Source organism: Xiphophorus hellerii, chromosome 7, assembly GCF_003331165.1.
Source record: "Xiphophorus hellerii strain 12219 chromosome 7, Xiphophorus_hellerii-4.1, whole genome shotgun sequence".
NCBI lineage: Eukaryota > Metazoa > Chordata > Actinopteri > Cyprinodontiformes > Poeciliidae > Xiphophorus > Xiphophorus hellerii.
In genome coordinates this window covers 28,054,264-28,075,485 of record NC_045678.1, presented here as the reverse complement: position 1 = coordinate 28,075,485, position 21,222 = coordinate 28,054,264, and the positions used below count along the sequence as shown (strand labels likewise).

The following is a 21,222-nucleotide window of genomic DNA, read 5'->3' as shown; positions in this document are numbered from 1 at the left end:
TGGTATTTTAGATGAAGAGTGATTTCTACCAATAAATTTGAAGCAACTGAAGTGATCAGATGCAGATCATACCTTTCTAATGAACTTTCTGTTCCTGCTTCTGTTTCTTTTACAGTTATCTGAAGAATTGGATCGCGACGTACGAACCTTTACACGTAAATCTAGTATTCTAGAGGGTAGCCTCCCTCCGCCTACGGGTGGGGGGACAGGTCCTGACTGTCGTTTGTGCTTACGGGCCGAACAACAGTTCAGATTACCCACCCTTCTTGGAGTCCTTAGAGGGGGTACTGGAGAGTGCTCCTCCTGGGGACTCCCTTGTTCTGCTGGGGGACTTCAACGCTCAAGTGGGCAATGACAGTGAGACGTGGAGGGGTGTGGTTGGGAGGAACGGCCCCTCCGATCTGAACTTGAGCGGTGTTCTGTTGTTGGACTTCTGTGCTCGTCACGGATTGTCCATAACGAACACCATGTTCATATGTCCATATGTGCACTTGGCACCAGGACACCCTAGGCCGCGGTTCGATGATCGACTTTGTCATCGTTTCATCGGATCTGCGGCCATATGTCTTGGACACTCGGGTGAAGAGAGGTGCGGAGCTGTCCACTGACCACTACCTGGTGGCGAGTTGACTCCGGCTTTGGGGGAGGAAGCCGGTCAGACCTGGCAGGCCCAAACGTGTTGTGAGGGTCTGCTGGGAACGTCTGGCGGAATCCCCTGTGAGACGGAGCTTTAACTCTCATCTCCGGCAGAACTTCGATCAAAACTGTATTTAGAGGAGCTCCAATCCCAGAAATGAAAATTAATAAAATGATAACCAATAACTCCCGAACGTCATAGCAGTTACTCTTCGAAACCTATGTAGAGTCACTCCAAACTTTAGGAAGAGGTGTGACTTAAAATTCATTTCACTGATGCAGATTTCTGTTTTTACTCACCGTTGAGATGAAAGGACTGGTTTCTGATTTATTAGTTTATCACCAATAAAGTCCTATGATCCACTCATTCCAACATGGAGCTCTTAATCTTTTTGCAACATTATCAGCACCTTTGACTTTTCTGGTTTACCTCATATTTTATTTAATTCAATGAAATGATGGATAAAAATGACTGGAACTTGAATGTTATGTTTCTGTTACAGATGATGCCCGCAGAACTTTGCTCCACTGAAGAGGTAACAGAGTTTCCACCACCAATGGGTCTGGGTCTTATTTAGTGATAATACTTAACAAAATCCAGTACTTATGGAGTACCTATATTGAAACTTCAAGCTGCTTATAGGCAGTGGTATCAACTTGCAATTTTTTCTGGAGCATTTTAATTCACCTTTCTCATTAGTTCAATGTATTGATGTTTTCACTACAGGATATTTACAGATGATTCAAAGATTTTATGGAGAAGCACAGAAAGGTACCAGTACAGTTATACTGGTTCCTATAACTGTCCTTACAGGGTTTTTATGGTGTCATTATTATGTATTTTCTCTAGATGACTTCAGCTAAATAAGCCAGGTGCTGATCATACCATTTATTATTCTAACTCACTTTCTGTTTGTGTTTCTTTTACAGAGATCTAGGGAACTCAAGGTAGAAGTACAAACCTTCACACATTTATTGATATGATTTTTTATTTAATATGGCTTTCACTGTACAGCATGGTCAGAGTTTCATCTGGGTCTTATTTAGTGATAATACTTAACAAAATCCAGTACTTATAGAGTACCTATATTGAAACTTCAAGCTGCTTATAGGCAGTGGTGTCAACTTGCAATTTTTTCTGGAGCATTTTAATTCACCTTTCTCATTAGTTGAATGTATTGATGTTTTCACTACAGGATATTTACAGATGATTCAAAGATTTTATGGAGAAGCACAAAAGTGTACCAGTACAGTTATACTGGTACCTATAACTTTCCTTACAGGGTTTTTATGGTGTCATTATTATGTATTTTCTCTAAGTGGCAGCTAGGTATTGATTATTTATTCATTTATTTATTTATTTGCTTTTTAGATAAACAATGACTTAAACTAATAAAACCTGATCAGCACTGATCAGGTTTTATAAATCAATATAAGTGAACAGGTGCTGATCATACCATTTATTATTTTAACTCACTTTCTGTCCCTGCTTTCTGTCTGTGTTTCTTTTACAGGCATCTGCAGATATCGACGATGTAAGAACCTTCACACACAGATCTAGTTTCTGGCTCTGATGTTTTTATTTATATGACTTTCACTTTACATCTGGGTCTTATTTAGTGATAATGCTTAACAAGAACCAGTACTCATGGAGCATCTATAAAGGCTTCAATTATGACCCTTTACAGTTTTTCTGGGACTTTTACTTCACCTTTCCAACTAGTTGGTTGCATTTCCTCTGTGGGATCCAAAACCAGGCTTTCTTAGATAACTGTAACATCGGCAATCCAGTTAATGCAGGTCTAAGGACAGTCAAACCAATGGAGCCTTGACATCAGATGGGATTGATGGATGTTATTTTATTTTATTTTATTGTTATTATTTTTTTTACCCCTCCCTGGGATCTTTTGTGGGCTCTAGTGTCCCTTATATGAAAGTAGGCTGACAGGAAAGGGGGATGGAGAGAGGGGAAGACATGCAGCAAATATCGTCGGGTCCGGGAGTCGAACCCACGACTGCTGCGTTAAGGACTCAAGGTCTCCAAAAATGGGCCACCCTATCCCCTACGCCACCCGGCTTCCCGGGATTGATGGATGTTAAATGAACTGTGGTAATCATGGCTCCTTTCCTCTCCCCTCCACAGAGAAGGGAGCTCCAATCCCAGAAATGAAAATGAATATATTATAACTCATAACTGCCAAACGTCACAGCAGTTACTCTCCAAAACTTACATAAACAATCTAATTTCAGCTGATTGGACTTTAATTATAAAGACGTTTGTCTATTTAATGTCAAAAACCAACCATGAAATCCAGGGAACCGTCTGCTGACCTCAGAGACAGGATTGTCTTGAGGCACAACTCTGGAAAAGATACAGAAACATTTCTGCCTGCAACATTTCTCAATATCTTTGGATCTTTCTGGTTTATCTGTTTTTCACATTGAAGGAATGATGGATAAAAATACTGCAACTTGATTGTTATGTTTCTCTGTTACAGATGACCTCTTTATCTCTTCAGAGGATATTATCTCTTGTGGTAACATGGAGTTTTCATGTTTTTTTAGCTGCGTCTTTACAGTTTGCTACTTTAGATCCGTATTTCTCAACTCCTTTCAGGGCACATGCAGCAAACCAACAGTTTGTTGTTTACACACTATCTGTGGTTCACTTGTGACGTACTCTCAGGGTACCGATGTGAAAATATTGGAAACTAGACAAGTACATACATATTACTTACATCTAGAATCACCTTTGTATAAATGACAAGTAATTGTAGGCTGGCTGCTGGATATTTACAGATGATTCAAAGATTTTATGGAGAAGCATAAAAGTGTACCAGTACAGTTATACTGGTACCTATAACTGTCCTTACAGGGTTTTTATGGTGACATTATTATGTATTTTCTCTAAGTAGCAGCTAGGTATTGATTATTTATTCTATTAAAGTTAAGGAAGAGTTACAGCCAGAAGGAATGAATCCTTAGTATTTTACTTGAACAGTGATTTCAATTAATAAAACTTTAAACAACATAAGTGATCAAGTGTAGATCCTTACTTTCTAATTCACTTTCCTGCTTTCTGCTTGTTTCTTTTACAGAAATCTACAGAGAGAGATGACGATGTAAGAACCTTCACACACAGATCTAGTTTCTTGCTCTGATGTTTTTACTGATGTTTTCACTACAGAATATTTACAGATGATTCAAAGATTTTATGGAGAAGCACTAAAGGGTACCAGTACAGTTATACTGGTACCTATAACTGTCCTTACAGGGTTTTTATGGTGACATTATTATGTATTTTCTCTAAGTGGCAGCTAGGTATTGATTATTTATTTTTGACATTTTAGATAAACAATGACTTCAACTAATAATACCTGATCAGCATTGAGCAGATTTTATCAATCAATATAAGTGATCAGGTGCTGATCATACCATTTATTATTCTAACTCACTTTCTGTCCCCTCTGTCTGTTTGTGTTTCTTTTACAGAGATTTAGGGAACTCCTGGAAGAAGTACAAACCTTCACACACATTTATTGATATGACTTTTTATTGAATATGGCTTTCACTTTACAGCATGGCCAGAGTTTCATCTGGGTCTTATTTAGTGATAATGCTCAACAAAAACCAGTACTCATGGAGTATCTATAAAGGCTTCAACTTTGACCCGTTGCAGTTTTTTCTGGGACTTTTACTTCACCTTTCCCATTAGTTGGATGCATTTCCTCTGTGGGATAACTAGGTTACCTAAACAGGTTTGATGCTTTAGCTTCAGCGATTAAGTTAATGCAGGTCTAAGGACAGTCAAACCAATGGAGCCTTGACATCAGATGGGATTGATGGATGTTAAATGAACTGTTGCTATCATGACTCCTTTCCTCTCTCCTCCACAGAGAAGGGAGCTTCAATCCCAGAAATAAAAATGAATATATTATAACTCCTAACTGCCAAAAGTCACAGCAGTTACTCTCCAAAACTTACATAAACAATCTAATTTCAGCTGATTGGACTTTAATTATAAAGACGTTTGTCTATTTAATGTCAAAAACCAACCATGAAATCCAGGGAACCGTCTGCTGACCTCAGAGACAGGATTGTCTTGAGGCACAACTCTGGAAAAGATACAGAAATATTTCTGCCTGCAACATTTCTCAATATCTTTGGATCTTTCTGGTTTATCTGTTTTTCACATTGAAGGAATGATGGATAAAAATACTGCAACTTGATTGTTATGTTTCTCTGTTACAGGGGTGCCGTCTAAGGCAGATATCATGTCATGAGGTAACATGGAGTTTTCACCACACGTTATATGGTGTCAACTACAGGATATTTACAGATGATTCAAAGATTTTATGGAGAAGCACAAAAGGGTACCAGTACAGTTATACTGGTACCTATAACTGTCCTTACAGGGTTTTTATGGTGTCATTATTATGTATTTTCTCTAAGTGGCAGCTAGGTATTGATTATTTGTTCTATTAAAGTTAAGGAAGAGTTACAGCCAGAAGGAATGAATCCTTAGTATTTTACTTGAACAGTGATTTCAATTAATAAAACTTTAAACAACATAAGTGATCAAGTGTAGATCATTCCTTTCTAATTCACTTTCCTGCTTTCTGCTTGTTTCTTTTACAGAAATCTGAAGAGTTAAATGACGAAGTAAGAACCTTCACACACAGATCTATTTTCTGGCTCTGATGTTTTTATTGATATGACTTTCACTTTACATCTGGATCTTATTTAGTGATAATGCTCAACAAAAACCAGTACTCATGGAGTATCTATAAAGTCTTCAACTATGACCCCTTACAGTTTTTCTGGGACTTTTACTTCACCTTTCCCATTAGTTGTATGCATTTCCTCTGTGGGATAACTAGGTTATCTAAACAGGTTTGATGCTTTAGCTTCAACGATCCAGTTAATGCTGGTCTAAGGACAGTCAAACCAATGGAGCCTTGACATCAGATGGGATTGATGGATGTTAAATGAACTGTGGCAATCATGACTCCTTTCCTCTCTCCTGATTATTTATTTATTTTTGGCATTTTAGATAAATAAAGACTTCAACTAATTTAACCTGATCAGCATTAATCAGGTTTTATTAGTCAATATAAGTGATCAGGTGCTGATCACTTATATTGACTAATAAAACCTGATTAATGCTGATCATACCATTTATTATTCTAACTCACTTTCTGTCCCTGCTTTCTGTTTGTGTTTCTTTTACAGAGATCTAGGGAACTCAAGGTAGAAATACAAACCTTCACACACATTTATTGATATGACTTCTTATTTAATATGGCTTTCACTTTACAGCATGGTCAGAGTTTCATCTGGGTCTTATTTAGTGATAATGCTTAACAAAAACCAGTACTCATGGAGTATCTATAAAGGCTTCAACTTTGACCCCTTACAGTTTTTCTGGGACTTTTACTTCATCTTTCCCATTTGTCGTATGCATTTTATCTGTAGGATAACTAGGTTATCTAAACAGGTTTGATGCTTTAGCTTCAACGATCCAGTTAATGCAGGTCTAAGGACAGTCAAACCAATGGAGCCTTGACATCAGATGGGATTGATGAATGTTAAATGAACTGTGGCAATCATGGCTCCTTTCCTCTCCCCTCCACAGAGAAGGGAGCTCCAATCCCAGAAATGAAAATTAATAAAATTATATAACCACCAAAAAAGATTTTATGGAGAAGCACAAAAGTGTACCAGTACAGTTATACTGGTTCCTATAACTGTCCTTGCAGGGTTTTTATGGTGTCATTATTATGTATTTTCTCTAGATGACTTCAACTAAATAAGCCAGGTGCTGATCATACCATTTAGTATTTTAACTCACTTTCTGTCTCTGATTTCTGCTTGTTTTTTTTACAGACATCTGAAGAGAGCGAGGACGAAGTAAGAACCTTCACACACAGATCTAGTATCTGGCTCTGATGTTTTTATTGATGTTTTCACTACAGGATATTTACAGATGATTCAAAGATTTTATGGAGAAGCACAGAAGGGCACCAGTACAGTTATACTGGTACCTATAACTGTCCTTACAGGGTTTTTATGGTGTCATTATTATGTATTTTCTCTAAGTGGCAGCTAGGTATTGATTATTTATTCTATTAAAGTTAAGGAAGAGTTACAGCCAGAAGGAATGAATCCTTAGTATTTTACTTGAACAGTGATTTCAATTAATAAAACTTTAAAAACATAAGTGATCAAGTGTAGATCATGCCTTTCTAATTCACTTTCCTGCTTTCTGCTTGTTTCTTTTACAGTCATCTGAAGAGATGGATGTTGAAGTAAGAACTTTCAGACACAGATCTAGTTTCTGGCTCTGATGTTTTTATTGATATGAGTTTCACTTTACATCTGGGTCTTATTTAGTGATAATGCTTAACAAAAACCAGTACTCATGGAGTATCTAAAAGGCTTCAATTATGACCCTTTACAGTTTTTCTGGGACTTTTACTTCACCTTTCCAACTAGTTGGTTGCATTTCCTCTGTGGGGTCCAAAACCAGGCCTGCTTAGATAACTGTAACATCGGCAATCCAGTTAATGCAGGTCTAAGGACAGTCAAACCAATGGAGCCTTGACATCAGATGGGATTGATGGATGTTAAATGATCTGTGGTAATCATGGCTCCTTTCCTCTTTCCTCCACAGAGAAGGGAGCTGCAATCCCAGAAATAAAAATTAATAAAATTATAACTCATAACCGCCAAAAAAGATTTCATGGAGAAGCACAAAAGGTTACCAGTACAGTTATTCTGATACTATGACTCCCAAAAGTTACAGCAGTTACTCTTTAAAACTTACACAATCAACTTAAATTCAGTCAATTGGACTTGATTTGGAAAGACACATGAAATCAAGGAAACTGACATTAAGGAATTTTTTTATTGTAATTCCAACCTGCGTAGTTTTATGGAAAATGGAAATGCAGCTCCTGACCCTGAATGTTATGTTTCTGTTACAGATGATGTATGATGCCCTGCCTGTTCATCATGAGGTAACAAGGAGCTTCCATCACCGTTGTTATTTTAGCTACTTCTTTACAGTTTGTTACTTTAGGCCGTTATTTCTCAGTCTCTTGAAGGGCACATAGAGCAAACCAACAGATGTTTACACTTTATCTGGAGTTCATTTGTGACATACTCTCAGAATACCTCTGTGAAAGATATTTAAACTAGAAGCATACACATGCCGTGCTTGCGTTCTTAACTACCTACAGACAGGGCACTTACAGGCTAACTATAGGTTAGCTTTCACTTTACAATATTGTCAATGTTACAGCTGGGTCTGAGTGGGAGGTTATACTGAAGAACCAGTACTTGTGGGGAAACTTTAAACTACCTCTAACCAGGTTTTTAAGCTCCTTAGAATATTTTTATGGGATCTTTTATTTCATCTTTCCCGTTAGTTAAATGCATCTTCACAATGAGGTTCAAAACCAGGCCTGTTTGCATAAACTAGGTGTGGTGCTTTAGCGATCCAGAGAAGCTAGCTTCTAGCTTCACTGTCCTTAGTGAATAATAGAGATAATAGAGATTGACGTCAGATGGGATTGGTGTTTGTTAAATACTGTAACCATTGTGAATCCTTATTCCCACTGTTGTATTTAGCTTCTTCTTGACAGTTTGTTGGCTGTTAAATGAACTTTGGCAATCATGACTCCTTTCCTCTCTCCTCCACAGAGAAGGGAGCTCCCTTCTCTGTGGAGGAGAGAGGGGAGGAGTCCTGGCATTTTAATATGAAGTACAACTAATAAACTTTAAGCAATAAGTGATCAGGTGCAGATTATACCTTTCTGCTTGTGTTTCTTTTACAGAGATCTGAAGAGACTGAGGTAGAATCACAAACCTTCACACACGAATCTAGTATTTGTATCAAATGGCTCAGATGTTTTTAACTGATATAACTTTCACTTTGGAGAACAATCAATGTTTCAGATGGGTCTTATTTAATGGTAATACTTAAAAATAACAGTACCTATATTGAAACTTCAAGCTGCTTATAGGCAGTGGTATCAACTTACTTGCCATTTTTTCTGGAGCATTTTAATTCACCTTTCTCATTAGTTGAATGTATTATTAATGTCAGAACCAAAACCAGGCCTGTTTACATAAATATTTCCTAATGTTTAGATCAGTCTGACTCGTGTAAAGGTAGATACTATTAGGATAAAAAAAAGTCTATAGTTGTGTTATTATGAAGTAGGGATAATGACAGCTCATTCTGAAAGGAGCTCAAAACGGACAGAACTGACCAGATTCATATCTCATTATCTAAGAATGATTTTGTGCAAAAAATGTAATGAAGATGATTTGTATCACCCATAGTCCTGTCTTAACCTGTTCAGGAGAGCATAAAAGGTCGCCTTTAAGCAAAATAAGCACCAAGTAATGAATAAAATTGTCCATCCAGGCAATGTCCTGCACAGATTTTTAGTTTCTGTTTATGGTCCACATAAATATTTAACTTAAACTGAAGAAATGGCATCCAACAATCAGAGTTATTTAAGATATTTATGTTTAAGGTTCTTGTGTCTGAATTTCTCTGCTGCAGATGGGTATGTCTGTTGCTCCCGGGTCCTCCAGGAGAGGATATGCCCTTTTTTCTGCCACACCACTACCGCAAGGACAGTTATTCGCTGGTTCTGCAACCACAACTGCTTTTTTTGGAGCCTCACCTGCTGGTTCTGCCCCCTCATCTACTGGTTTTGGACCCCCACTTGCTGGTACCGGAGGCTTATTTGGTTGTTCTGGAGCCCCACCTGCTGGTTCTGCACCCCGAACTGCTTTTTTTGGAACCTCAACTGCTTGTTTTGGAACCTCACCTGCTGGTTCTGCCCCCTCATCTACTGGTTTTGGACCCCCACTTGCTGGTACCGGAGGCTTATTTGGTTGTTCTGGAGCCTCACCTGCTGGTTCTGCACCCCCAACTGCTTTTTTTGGAGCCTCACCTGCTGGTTCTGCCCCCTCATCTACTGGTTTTGGACCCCCACTTGCTGGTACCGGAGGCTTATTTGGTTGTTCTGGAGCCCCACCTGCTGGTTCTGCACCCCGAACTGCTTTTTTTGGAACCTCAACTGCTTGTTTTGGAACCTCACCTGCTGGTTCTGCCCCCTCATCTACTGGTTTTGGACCCCCACTTGCTGGTACCGGAGGCTTATTTGGTTGTTCTGGAGCCTCACCTGCTGGTTCTGCACCCCCAACTGCTTTTTTTGGAGCCTCACCTGCTGGTTCTGCCCCCTCATCTACTGGTTTTGGACCCCCACTTGCTGGTACCGGAGGCTTATTTGGTTGTTCTGGAGCCCCACCTGCTGGTTCTGCACCCCCAACTGCTTTTTTTGGAACCTCACCTGCTTGTTTTGGAACCTCACCTGCTGGTTCTGCCCCCTCATCTACTGGTTTAGGAACCACATATGGTGGTTTTGGACTCCCACTTGCTGGTACTGGAGGCTCATCATTTGCGTTTGGCTCTACATCAACAGCTTCTTTGAAATCATCTTCGCTATTTTCATCATCAGTTCAGCCATTATCAGGGGATTGGTCCAAAACAAGCTCTCTTGCCAAAATAAGTCCAGGATTATTTGGGAAACCTCTCTCATTATCTGAATCTCCAAGTACAGGCTCCATTTTTTCCAGGGTGTCACTTACAGAACGTAGTGCTGTACAGCAGAAAGCCACACCTGATTCTGCAGGCGAAGCTCCTTTGACACGTTTAGAATCTGAATGTTTTGCAAACCAAGAAGAGGAACTCTCAGCATTCCAATGCAATGGAGGACGCACAATGTTGTATCAGGTTCCAGAATCTGATCCAAAACCTCCCCATCGTCTTAGTTTTCTTAGAGATTTAAGTCGAGTGCGCAATGGCGCTCCAACACCTCTCTCTGAAGTGGGCTCCATCCAACTGGACCGCAGAGTAGCTTCACCACTATCTCTTCAAGTATTTAGTGAAGCTTCACTACCTCCCCTTCAAGTAACTAGAGGAGGTCGTCCACCTCCACCTCCAATGCGCAAAGGGGCTCCTCTAGCTCCAGGACCCAGTGGAGCTCCTCCTCCTCCAGTTGCAGTGCAAAATGGAACTCCACCTCCACCTCCAGGACCCAGTGGAGCTCCTCCTCCTCCAGTTGCAGTGCAAAATGGAACTCCACCTCCACCTCCAGGACCCAGTGGAGCTCCTCCACCTCCAGGGCCCAGTGGAGCTCCTCCTCCACCTCCAGTGGCCAGTGAAGCTCCACTACCTCCCCCTAGTCTTCTTCACAGGCCCTTCTGTGCATTAAGTTCAAATCTAACGGATGGTCTGGTTTGTCAAGCATATGATGTACAGCCACATCATCCATCCTTTGAGTGAGTTCTTGAACACACAAACCATTCTATCTTTATAAGCACTGAGCTGATATTTTCCATCTTATTACCTGTAATTGAGTCTTTTGTGCTGTGTGTTGTTGGTGCAGAGCTCCAGACCCAGAAGAGCAGAAGCTGAAGTGGATTAAGATCTTCCAACTGCAGCAGGCGGTAGGGGTTGAACGACTACATATTTTTTAAGGTCGACTACATCATGATAATAGTCGAGTCGATGTCGACTAGTCGCGGTGACGTCGTAGTGACGTAAGCGCAAAAACCCTTCACAACTACTTGGAGGCTTTATTAGCTATTTTCACGGCAAATATTGACCCCCCCCCCCCCCACACACACACACACACACACACACACACACTCTCTCTCTCTCCCCTTCTCCTGCTTTTACTAAGTCTAGAGATTCTTCGTGAGCAGCGGGGAAAAGTTTGTTGCACAAAGTCGGGTCTGACTTTTTTTTTCTAAACACCGGCTGATGCTGATGATCTCTGGATAGTTACTATAGGAGTCAAATTATCACACTGACTACATGGTGCTTTTGGAACATCACAAGCCGAACTTGTTATGAACGGATCCCGTTTGGTTACAGCTGAATTCAACGAAACCACCTGCTTCTCCTCCGCCCGATGCGCGGCAGGAAGCTCTGCTGACTCAGCAGATTGAACGATTTAAGATATTTTCTAGTCAACGTCAACATGATAAAAGTTGAGTCGATGTCGAGTTGACTAGTCGTTGTGACGTCATAGCAACGCAAGACGCAAAGCTTTGGAGTAACGTACAGGCTTTATTACCCGTTTTCACGGAAAAATACGGCATTTACACAGAACAGCAACAAGTGAAACAACAAAACATCGGGATAGTTTATGATAAATAATAAGTTTCTGGGAAACCAACATTCAAAAGGAAACGCACATCTTTTAGATGGCATGTAAAAACAATAAAAAGAGGTGGCACGGGGGCAGGGGGGGACGGGGGGTAAATAAAGTTCACTCGCTGTCAGTATTCTCTTCGCTAAGAGTTCGCTAAGAGCACATTGTCATACAAGGACCCAGTAATTTCTACCTGTTTGACAAGATGTGGGCTTGTCCTCGATCTGTTTTGAAGACGCCATTTTGTAGCCAGTGTTCTGTCAGATCTGCTGTCAGAGTGTCATACACTTCTGACACTTCTAAGCACGAAGTGTCATTCTTAGCACGAACTCACGGCTATATATATGTCAAACAAGTATACACTGTCATTACCAACTACAGGCTTTTATTTAATCAGCAGCTGTCATTACCACAGATCTTTATTTAATCAGCAACATAACATCATAATGTATTAGTTAAATCGTTGCGACAAAGACACTCGCGAGCCGGCTAAGTGACATCCTTAGCGGGAAGGGGGCGAGTTTTAGACGGCTCGTGTTTTGTAGTGGACTGCAGCTGCAACTCCATCTCCTTTTAAAAACACTGTAAAACCACAAATATGCATCCATCTACATATCATTTAAACTAATGTATTAACTTATTTTTCTTGTGTCTTGTGACGTATACTGTGCTGTCAGATCAGCACAGGCTGTCACCACCGGCAATCACATGACTGCGACTAGTTGACATGAAATGTAAAAACTCGCGAGACGTCCTTGAGTCGACTAGTCGACTAATTGGTTCAACCCCTAGCAGGCGGTAAGATGTTTTACTCCGTTGTTTAAATTGGTCCAAAGCTCAGAGAAGAAACTTGTATCATGAATCAAACATAAAAAAAGATCTCCATCTATATTTTATTTTATTAAGTAATAAAAACTTCTGCTCAATTCCAGTATGTTTGTCTAGAAAGTCCTGTTTGTTTGTGTAAGTGTGAATAATCAAACTCTGATGTGAACCAAAAACCTGAACTCTGGTCCATCTACAAACTTCTGTCTCAGTTCGGTTGAAGTGACTTCTGGTGTGGTTTGAATGCGAACGCCACGCGAACCAGAGACCGCTCCAAAAGCAGGAAGCGGACGATAGTGCAGGGCATTCGGGGTAAATACAACTAAAACAAATGCGTGTCTGGAGGTAGTAGGAGAAATGACTCGTGGTCTTTTATCAACGACAGAAGAGAAATCCTACAACCGCTAAAATCTGATTCTACTCCATTTTTATTTACATTTTCTGAAGAAGGAAGATGCACTCAGCTTCTTTTTCAGAAGTTTTTGTGTCATTTCCTTCAGCGGTTCTTGGTGCAGCACCACCACAGACGAAGAGGGGAACAGGTTTTTCTATTAGTTTCGATCGTATGATGGTGCAGAGCGAAAGCAAACTGCACCGTAAGAAAATGTAACAAGCGTTACAATTTGCTACTGTTTGGACTAATATTTAGCTGTTGGACAGATGGACTCGTATCTAACTCTACATTACTGGAGTCAGGTAGTTGTTGCTATGAGGTCCAAACAATGTTATTATTATAGAGGTCTTTGTTATTTTAAAGAATATCAGTTTCTTCAAATGTTCCAAGCAAACGTAAAACATGCTGTAAGATCTGCAGTGAATTGATCTGAATTGATCAGTCTCAATATGCTTCAACATTACCTGTAGTGTCCCATAAGCCTCAATACTTTGTATAAGATTGTTTATTATGTATGTTAATGAGATATTTCCTGCTTTTGTCACAACTGCACTTTTCTCTCTAAATGTCATGGATGCAGAAACAAATGATTAAGTTTTTGTTGATTTTATTGAGCAAAAATATTTAGTTTCAACCTTTCTGAGTTGTAACTTGTGTTAATCTTCTGTGTGCTGCAGGACGGATACTGGGAGTTAACTGTTGAGCTGGGAAAACTGGTCAATGTCAACGTGGATGCGTTTGCTAACGTGTTCCTGAAGAACAAAGGCATTCATTCTCTGGGTGAGCGTTCACATTAAGCTCTGTGTGGAAGAGCTGTTAGCGTTAAGATGTTCATTGATCTAATTTTTTTTACTATTTATCTTCTAGAGCAGTGGTTCTCAAAGTGTGGGGCGCGCCCCCTAGGGGGGCACTGTGCCATTGCAGGGGGGGCGCGAGAAGCGGTATAGATGAATGAAAAGAAAAAACAGTTACGCAAAAGTGTTTCACTGTAAAGATGTTTGTAGTTTGTTTTGTTGCATCCTGAAGTGTGAAATAAACTTCAGTGGAGTTTGAAAACAAAATATGCTTAGAGGTTTATGTCTGGTTGAACGATGTGTGTGTCCAGTTGATTCTTTTTTTTTCTTTTTTGGGGGGTGAGGGGATTTTATTGTAATCCATAAGGGGGCCCAGAAGAAAATCTTTGGGAACCACTGTTCTAGAGAAAGATTAAAATAAACTTGGTGGTTTTAAATCTCAGTCTACTTTTGTTTTACTCCAGTGTTGTAACTGAACCGTGTGGATGTTTATGTTAAAGGTGCGAAGGCCAACACAGGCATCCGGAGGCTGGTGGCGACTCTGTTGGTTCTGCAGCTGATGAGGGAGGAGGAGCTGGAGGAAGGAAAACTGCTGCAGAGTTTGTTTAACCTGAAGGAGCCGACTGGGTCCAGGTCAGAACCGCAACAGAATACATAGACACATGAGGAGAACCCGGTCACACAGACATGAACTCTCACATGGAAATTTAATTGAGTTGGTCATAAAAGTGATTTTTAAAATGACTAATCTGAGTAGTGGATTGCTCTTAGCTTAGCAGAACATTGAATGAAAACGGACCAAAACAGAACCAGACCTGGTCCAGGTGGAAAGTAAATAGCTTCTACAGACCCAGAGGTCCATCTGTAAGGAGCATCAGGAACATTGATCCAAACACTCAAGTTCTGGAACATGTTAGCTAAACTTCATATTTCTACCATCCAGGAAACGATTAATCAGATTAATCGTGACGAATCAATTATTGAAATAATCGTTAACTAATCTGATAATCAATTAATCATAAAATGAGGTACACCGACTCAAAAAAGGAGCTTTGCTGAAGAAACAACACACTCAACAATAAGTAAGCCACAATTTAACCAAAACAATCCTTTGCTACAAATGATCAAGCGAACATTAAAGAAATGCTGTTATTACATTTTACACAATAAAATGTTTATTTTCTTATTTTAAAAAGGAATTACATTTTTGTTTATTTGCATCATTTAATGTATTTCTAATATTGTATAAAAACAGTCTTATTAGACAAAAATCAGCAGAATGTGCCAATTTTTCTTATCCAATTAATTAAAATCAAAATAATAATTGATGGAATAATAAATTACTGACATAATCGTTAGCTGCAGTCCTAATACCATCACAGCTGCGTACAGTTTTCAATGAGTTCTCAGGGCTTTCCACCTGCTGTAATAGGAGTAAACTATTTTTATTGATTATTTCAGTAATTTATTATTTTAATGATTAATCAGATAAGAATTATGTACAAAATGACACATTAATCAAAATAAATAATCACAAACTTAACATACAGTACTAAAGCAAATGTATATTAATTTTTTATATGTACAATGGACCAGTACTTGACTAAATGTATAATGTAAGATAAAGTGTAGCTGCCCGCTGGCCTGAAATAAGGGGAAAATAACCTTAAAACTGCACAACGTCTTCAGCCAACATGCTAACGGTTTCTAACAATTAGCCTAATGGCAGCCAGCATTTTATATTTACGCATTAATATCTCAAAATAGAATATCAACAAAATAATGTTTTAAACTTAGAAAAAAATCCCTAAAAATTACTTAAGGACATGACCCACCTGTGACAATAGAAATCAGGTTTTTAGTAGTTTATCAGGTATATATCGCAACATACATATTGTTATTGGTTTACATATTATATTATACAATGCCTGGCCAAAAAAAAGTCGCCTCCTGGATTTAACTAAGCAAATAGGTACAAGCCTCCTATTGGATAAGTACTGCATAGGCGATTATCTTTCAGCTGGCAACAAGTTATTTAACCCCAGCTGATGCAATGAGTAACTCCTCATTTCTTAAACAACCATGGCAAAAGATACATCCTGTGGTCGTGGAAAAGACGTTAGTCTGTTTAAGAAGGGTCAAATCATTGGCATGCATCAAGCAGAGAAAACATCTAAGGAGATTGCAGAAACTACTAGAATTGGGTTAAGAACTGTCCAACGCATCATTAAAAACTGGAAGGATGGTGGGGAACCATCGTCTTCCAGGAAGAAATGTGGTCGGAGAAAAATCCTGAATGATCGCGATCGGCGATTACTTAAACGTTTGGTCAAATCAAATCGAAGAAAAACAACAGCAGAACTCAGGAGTATGTTTAATTGTGAACGCAAAAGCATTTCCACACGCACAATGCGAAGGGAACTCAAGGGGTTGGGATTGAACAGCTGTGTAGCCGTAAGAAAACCTCTAATCAGTAAGGCTAACCAGAAAAAAAGGCTTCAGTTTGCTAGGGAGCATAAAGATTGGACTCTGGAGGAATGGAAGAGGGTCATGTGGTCTGATGAGTCCAGATTTACCCTGTTCCAGAGTGATGGGCGCATCAGGGTAAGAAGAGAGGCAAGTGAAGTGATGCACCCATCATGCCTAGTGCCTACTGTACAAGCCTGTGGGGGCAGTGCTATGATCTGGGGTTGCTGCAGTTGGTCAGGTCTAGGTTCAGCAACATTGTGTGTCCAAAGAATGAGGTCAGCTGACTACCTGAATATACTGAATGACCAGGTTATTCCATCAAGGGATTTTGTCTTCCCAAATGGAACGGGCATATTCCAAGATGACAATGCCAGGATTCATGGGGCTCACATTGTGAAAGAGTGGTTCAGGGAGCATGAGACATCTTTTTCACACATGGATTGGCCACCACAGAGTCCAGACCTTAACCCCATTGAGAATCTTTGGGATGTGCTGGAGAAGGCTTTGTGCAGTGGTCAGATTCTCCCATCATCAATACAAGATCTTGGTGAAAGATTAATGCAACACTGGATGGAAATAAATCTTGTGACACTGCAGAAGCTTATTGAAACAATGCCACAGCGAATGCGGGCTGTGATCAAAGCTAAAGGCAGTCCAACAAAATATTAGAGAGTGTGACCATTTTTTGGTGGCAACTTTTTTTTTGGCCAGGCAGTTTATTATATTATATATTGTGGTCATTTTAACCTTTCCTCACAAAAATTAAAACAGAAAAAAAGCATACAATACTAAAAAAAAACGAGACAAAATAAGTACAGAAATAGATAAACAATATTTAAATTTCTATCAATGGCAGGAGCATAAAGTGTAGACTGGAGAAAGTCCAGATAAAACCCTTTATTACACCTTCTCTTTGTTATATGTAAAGCTGAAATTTTCCTCTATATTTTCTAAAACATATCTCCAAGTAATTCCTGCTAAGTCTGTAGACAAAATGATTTAAGAAAACATAATCAGCCCTTATGTACTAAACTTTGTTTAGTAAATTATGTATGTATATTTTTTGTACATTTTTGGCTTAATTACTTGCATGAGCAGAGATGTGAGTGTTTGCTTCCAGGTCAGTGTTTCTGAATGTTTTCCCCCTGCAGGTCTGAGCGCTGGCAGCAGGTGAAGAAGGCAGTGGACTGGGTGCGTTGGGCCGACCGGGAGTATCCGTGCGCCTGCAGCCGGCTGGAGTTCGGCTGGAGCTGGGAGTCTTCCACCCGCCAGCTGCTGGGCTTCGAACGCTTCCCCCCGTTCTCACCGCTCATCAGCCTGGAGCTGCAGAAGACCGCAGCGCCGCTGGCCATCCACTGAGGAAATGATGCAACATTTTCTGAATGTCATATATCAATTTGTATTTTGTTTTGCTTTTTTATCTGCTTTGGTTTGTGTTTATGTGCAAAGAGGTGAAGATAATCAAAAATTACATGACAAAATATTTAAATATTTTATCATTTTAAAACATGAGAGGAAGGAAGAGAAAGATTTATGTTTCATCCACTTAAATGATACAAATGGATAAATAGAATTAGAAACAAAACCGTTATTAATCACAAACTGGAGAACATAATTGATGCCACAATGTGAACATCTTCCTCCCTAATAAATTCAGAAATGGTGGATTGCTTTTATCTTAAAAACTAACAAGAATAGATTAAAATGTGTTTGATACTTTTGGAGTTTAATTCTTGTTGTGTTTTAAAACTAATTTTTTGGGAGAAATTAGCTAATTTTTGAACTCACTTTCAGATTTTACTTTTATCTGAAGATGGCTTAGATCTCAAATATATATATATTTTCTTTATCTTTTGTTGTTTTTTAAGGCGGTTTAAGGCGCCTTTGGTTTTACAAACTGCTTTACATATAAAATCAGTATTCACATGGAAATGGTTGCATGCATTGGAAAAACAAACAGCAAAAATAATCTGAACCTATTTTCAGTATCAGTTAATCTAAAGCAACATTATTTTTCACTATCTATGACAGTAACCTGTTAAAATAAAATTTCAACGGCTCTTTAAGTACTTTATTCAGTTATTATGTCCACAAAATCATCCAAAGAATTCTACGGTGGCTTGTTTTTATACCCGTGTTTATTGAATCTGTAATCATTTTTATTTGACTGATTAAAGTAATCTGAAAATGTTTTTTTTATTTAATTCTTTTATGGCATTTGGGTAATGGTCAGAAAATTAAATGAACAAAGCCAAAGTTCTGACCATGAATTTGTTTCAATCATCTCATCTTGTGATTCTCTTATTGAAACTTTGACATTTTTGATGAATGAATTTATACAAATTAACTGTTTTGAATGTATTTTTAATCAACTTACTGTCTTTGTTGACCTATTCATAGCAAAATTCGAATAAATTACTAATATAGCAATTGTAACTTTCAAATTATTTCATTTCCTGGGTATCGGTGTCTGTTTTGTTCAATGTGAAATTTAGATCTAAAATACAATTATTTTCTGGGCAGTAGTTGGTGCAATGTAAATAAAAAATAAAGTTGCCTTGCCAATGTGTTCATGAGTGAAGTGAGCCTCTAGGGATGTTGGTGCACGGATATGTTGGTAAGTAAATTAAAGATGCCAACCATTGTTTTGTATAGGCAATGTTTGCTTTTATATCTTGTTTCTGAGTTTGACCCGCTTTTGCGTCAACCCAGGTAAATACCTCAACGACTAATTCTCTGAGCTTTAGCATTTTCCCGACTTAAAGAAATGCTTCATAAAATGAATATAAAATAATGGGGATAAAGCTGATTTAGAGATATCGCTAAATTTTTAATCCCATGTTATTTCAAAAGAAATCTCGCGATATCTTTTCTAATCTCTTCCCACTCTAGAAGGTTCGCGCTGTTGGACAGTTGACAGTTGAAGGGGGTAAAAAGACGGTTGAGAGCTTTCGATTTTTGGAGAAAGTTGACAGAGTTGTTCCTGAAAAGGTATTAACATTTGGACGTGATTTGAGTCTCCAGGTATACCGAAAATGTTTACACAGTTATATAATGGGGCAAAGCATCGTGTATTGATAGCGAAGCCCCAGAGGCCTTTTCCTTAGTATCGAAGTTATGCTAAGCTAGTAGAAATGTTGGGCAGAATGTTGGCCAATGTTACAGTTTGAAGGAATTATCTTGAGTACAAATAAACATGGTGGTTTTAAATCTCAGTCTACTTTTGTTTTACTCCAGTGTTGTAACTGAACCGTGTGGATGTTTATGTTAAAGGTGCGAAGGCCAACGCAGGCATCCGGAGGCTGGTGGCGACTCTGTTGGTTCTGCAGCTGATGAGGGAGGAGGAGCTGGAGGAAGGAAAACTGCTGCAGAGTTTGTTTGACCTGAAGGAGCCGACTGGGTCCAGGTCAGAACCGCAACAGAATACAAAGACACATGAGGAGAACCCGGTCACACAGACATGAACATGGAAATTTAATTCAGTTGGTCATAAAAGTGATTTTTAAAATGACTAATATAATCTGAACCGTCCCAGTAGTGGAGTGCTGTCAGCTTAGCAGAACATGAATCAAAATGGACCAAAACAGAACCAGACCTGGTCCAGGTGGAAAGTAAATCTTCTCTGCAGACCCAGAGGTCCATTTATTAGCAGCATCAGGAACATTGGTGTTATAAATGTTAATATTTTAACACAGACCACAGATATAGAAATTTAAGACTTGTTTATTCATAATGACAATGCTGTTAATTTGATTTAATGGTTTTAGGAAAGATAAATAAAAAAATTAAGATTTTAAGGAGATGGCAAGTTTAATTTGTAAAAGTTTAAAAAAAAATCTTCATAGTTAGATTGTTTTGTAATCATAGCAACAGTCTGATGCTATGAGATTAATTCTTTGAGTTGGAGCTCTGTTTGTTCATAAATATATTTCAGTAATTTATAGTTTTCATTGATTGCTTTTAAAGTTGGCCAATTAAACTACCCCCCCCCCCCCCCATTTTTTCCCCTAAATCTGTGTTGAAATGCTGTTAGTGGTGCTGATGTTCTTAGAAGGAAGAGGGCCCCATAAATCTAATTCTCCTTAAGGCCACATACAGTTTTGGACCGGCCCTGCATGATGAGCTTAATCCACTGCTCTGCACATCTCTGTTGGACACAGAGGAACAAAATGGAGATTTAATTTATGTGGCTGTAGTAGCTCTTCCATTTCATGTCTATCAAGTTTTTAATAAGGGCCACAGAGACTGTTTTGGTTTGCTGAGCTTTATGGGACCAGTATTTGATATAGCACAGTTTGAAGCATCATGTCGCCATAAAAATAAATAAAATCCGTATTTTTTTGTACTCTGTACTTTTCAAAATTTGTCCCTATGCCAATTTTTAGTGTGAAAGCCGTGTACTCTTTTATACCTGAGGTCCCTGGTGAATGAGTCAGTGCCACACAGCAAAACACAAGCAATTAAAGAAAGAAATTTTGAGGGGATGTTTTCTCATATTTAAATAGTTTTTGGTGGCACACCAACTGTTAGAGGTTGATCGCCTGCATATGGATAGAGCATATTTACAGACGGTATTATTTTAACTTAAATGCAAAATGGATATACTTTTGTACATTTTTGGCTTAATTACTAATTTGAGCAGAGATGAGAATGTTTCTTCCAGGTCAGTATTCCTGACTGATTAACCCGAATGTTTTCTCCTTAAAGGTCTGAGCGTTGGCATCAGGTGAAGAAGGCAGTGGACTGGGTGCGCTGGGCCGACCGGCGGTATCCGTACGCCTGCCGCCTGCTGGAGATCAGTCAAAGCTGGGAGCCTGCAATTTGCCAGCTGTTGTATTCAGCGCGCTGACCGCACCAATCTTCT

General features: G+C 39.1%; 2 protein-coding genes and 2 long non-coding RNA genes across 8 annotated transcripts in view; 2 read left to right on the top strand and 2 right to left on the bottom strand.

The window, feature by feature from the left end:
- parp4 (poly (ADP-ribose) polymerase family, member 4) overlaps positions 1–4,916 on the top strand; it is a 23,537-nt gene extending 18,621 nt beyond the window's left edge. Inside the window, exons 32-38 of one of the 3 annotated variants that reach the window (XM_032567958.1) lie at positions 116–139; positions 1,140–1,172; positions 1,567–1,584; positions 2,151–2,171; positions 3,135–3,173; positions 3,735–3,758; positions 4,129–4,916. In XM_032567958.1, coding sequence (XP_032423849.1) covers positions 116–139; positions 1,140–1,172; positions 1,567–1,584; positions 2,151–2,171; positions 3,135–3,173; positions 3,735–3,758; positions 4,129–4,179 — 210 coding nt within the window. In that variant the 3' untranslated portion in view covers positions 4,180–4,916. Of the gene's footprint in view, positions 1–115; positions 140–1,139; positions 1,173–1,363; positions 1,394–1,566; positions 1,585–2,150; positions 2,172–3,134; positions 3,174–3,734; positions 3,759–4,128 lie in introns of those variants that run through there. The other 2 variants (XM_032567959.1, XM_032567960.1) reach the window with 2 other exon arrangements.
- LOC116723214 (protein mono-ADP-ribosyltransferase PARP4-like) lies at positions 4,847–21,222 on the top strand. 3 transcript variants are annotated; one of them, XM_032567963.1, is made up of 10 exons: positions 4,895–4,920; positions 5,275–5,298; positions 5,869–5,886; positions 6,523–6,546; positions 6,921–6,944; positions 7,623–7,655; positions 11,106–11,166; positions 13,773–13,875; positions 19,632–19,764; positions 21,066–21,222. In XM_032567963.1, the coding sequence occupies exons 6-10, from the start codon at positions 7,630–7,632 to the stop codon at positions 21,205–21,207; spliced, it is 465 nt and encodes a 154-aa protein (XP_032423854.1). In that variant the 5' UTR covers positions 4,895–4,920; positions 5,275–5,298; positions 5,869–5,886; positions 6,523–6,546; positions 6,921–6,944; positions 7,623–7,629; the 3' UTR covers positions 21,208–21,222. The 3 variants fall into 3 exon arrangements, with proteins under 3 accessions (XP_032423852.1, XP_032423854.1, XP_032423853.1); XM_032567962.1 differs by lacking the exons at positions 19,632–19,764; positions 21,066–21,222 and adding exons at positions 14,390–14,522; positions 17,510–18,788; XM_032567961.1 differs by lacking the exons at positions 7,623–7,655; positions 11,106–11,166; positions 13,773–13,875; positions 19,632–19,764; positions 21,066–21,222 and adding exons at positions 8,475–8,492; positions 9,212–10,186 and having other exon boundaries at positions 4,847–4,920.
- Positions 5,929–8,679, bottom strand: LOC116723217 (uncharacterized). The gene is made up of 2 exons (XR_004339929.1): positions 8,636–8,679; positions 5,929–6,024 (listed from the first exon to the last, which is right to left on the bottom strand). It is a non-coding gene; the product is annotated as an uncharacterized LOC116723217 (long non-coding RNA).
- Positions 10,638–10,916, bottom strand: LOC116723215 (uncharacterized). Its single transcript, XR_004339928.1, has 2 exons — positions 10,803–10,916; positions 10,638–10,766 (listed from the first exon to the last, which is right to left on the bottom strand). It is a non-coding gene; the product is annotated as an uncharacterized LOC116723215 (long non-coding RNA).

What these genes read in the sequence shown, in the direction of transcription:
- LOC116723214 (XM_032567961.1), top strand. An exon ending in CTGAAGAGAGCGAGGACGAA is followed by an intron (nt 6,547 to 6,920) that starts GTAAGAACCTTC and finishes TTTCTTTTACAG; the next exon opens with TCATCTGAAGAGATGGATGT.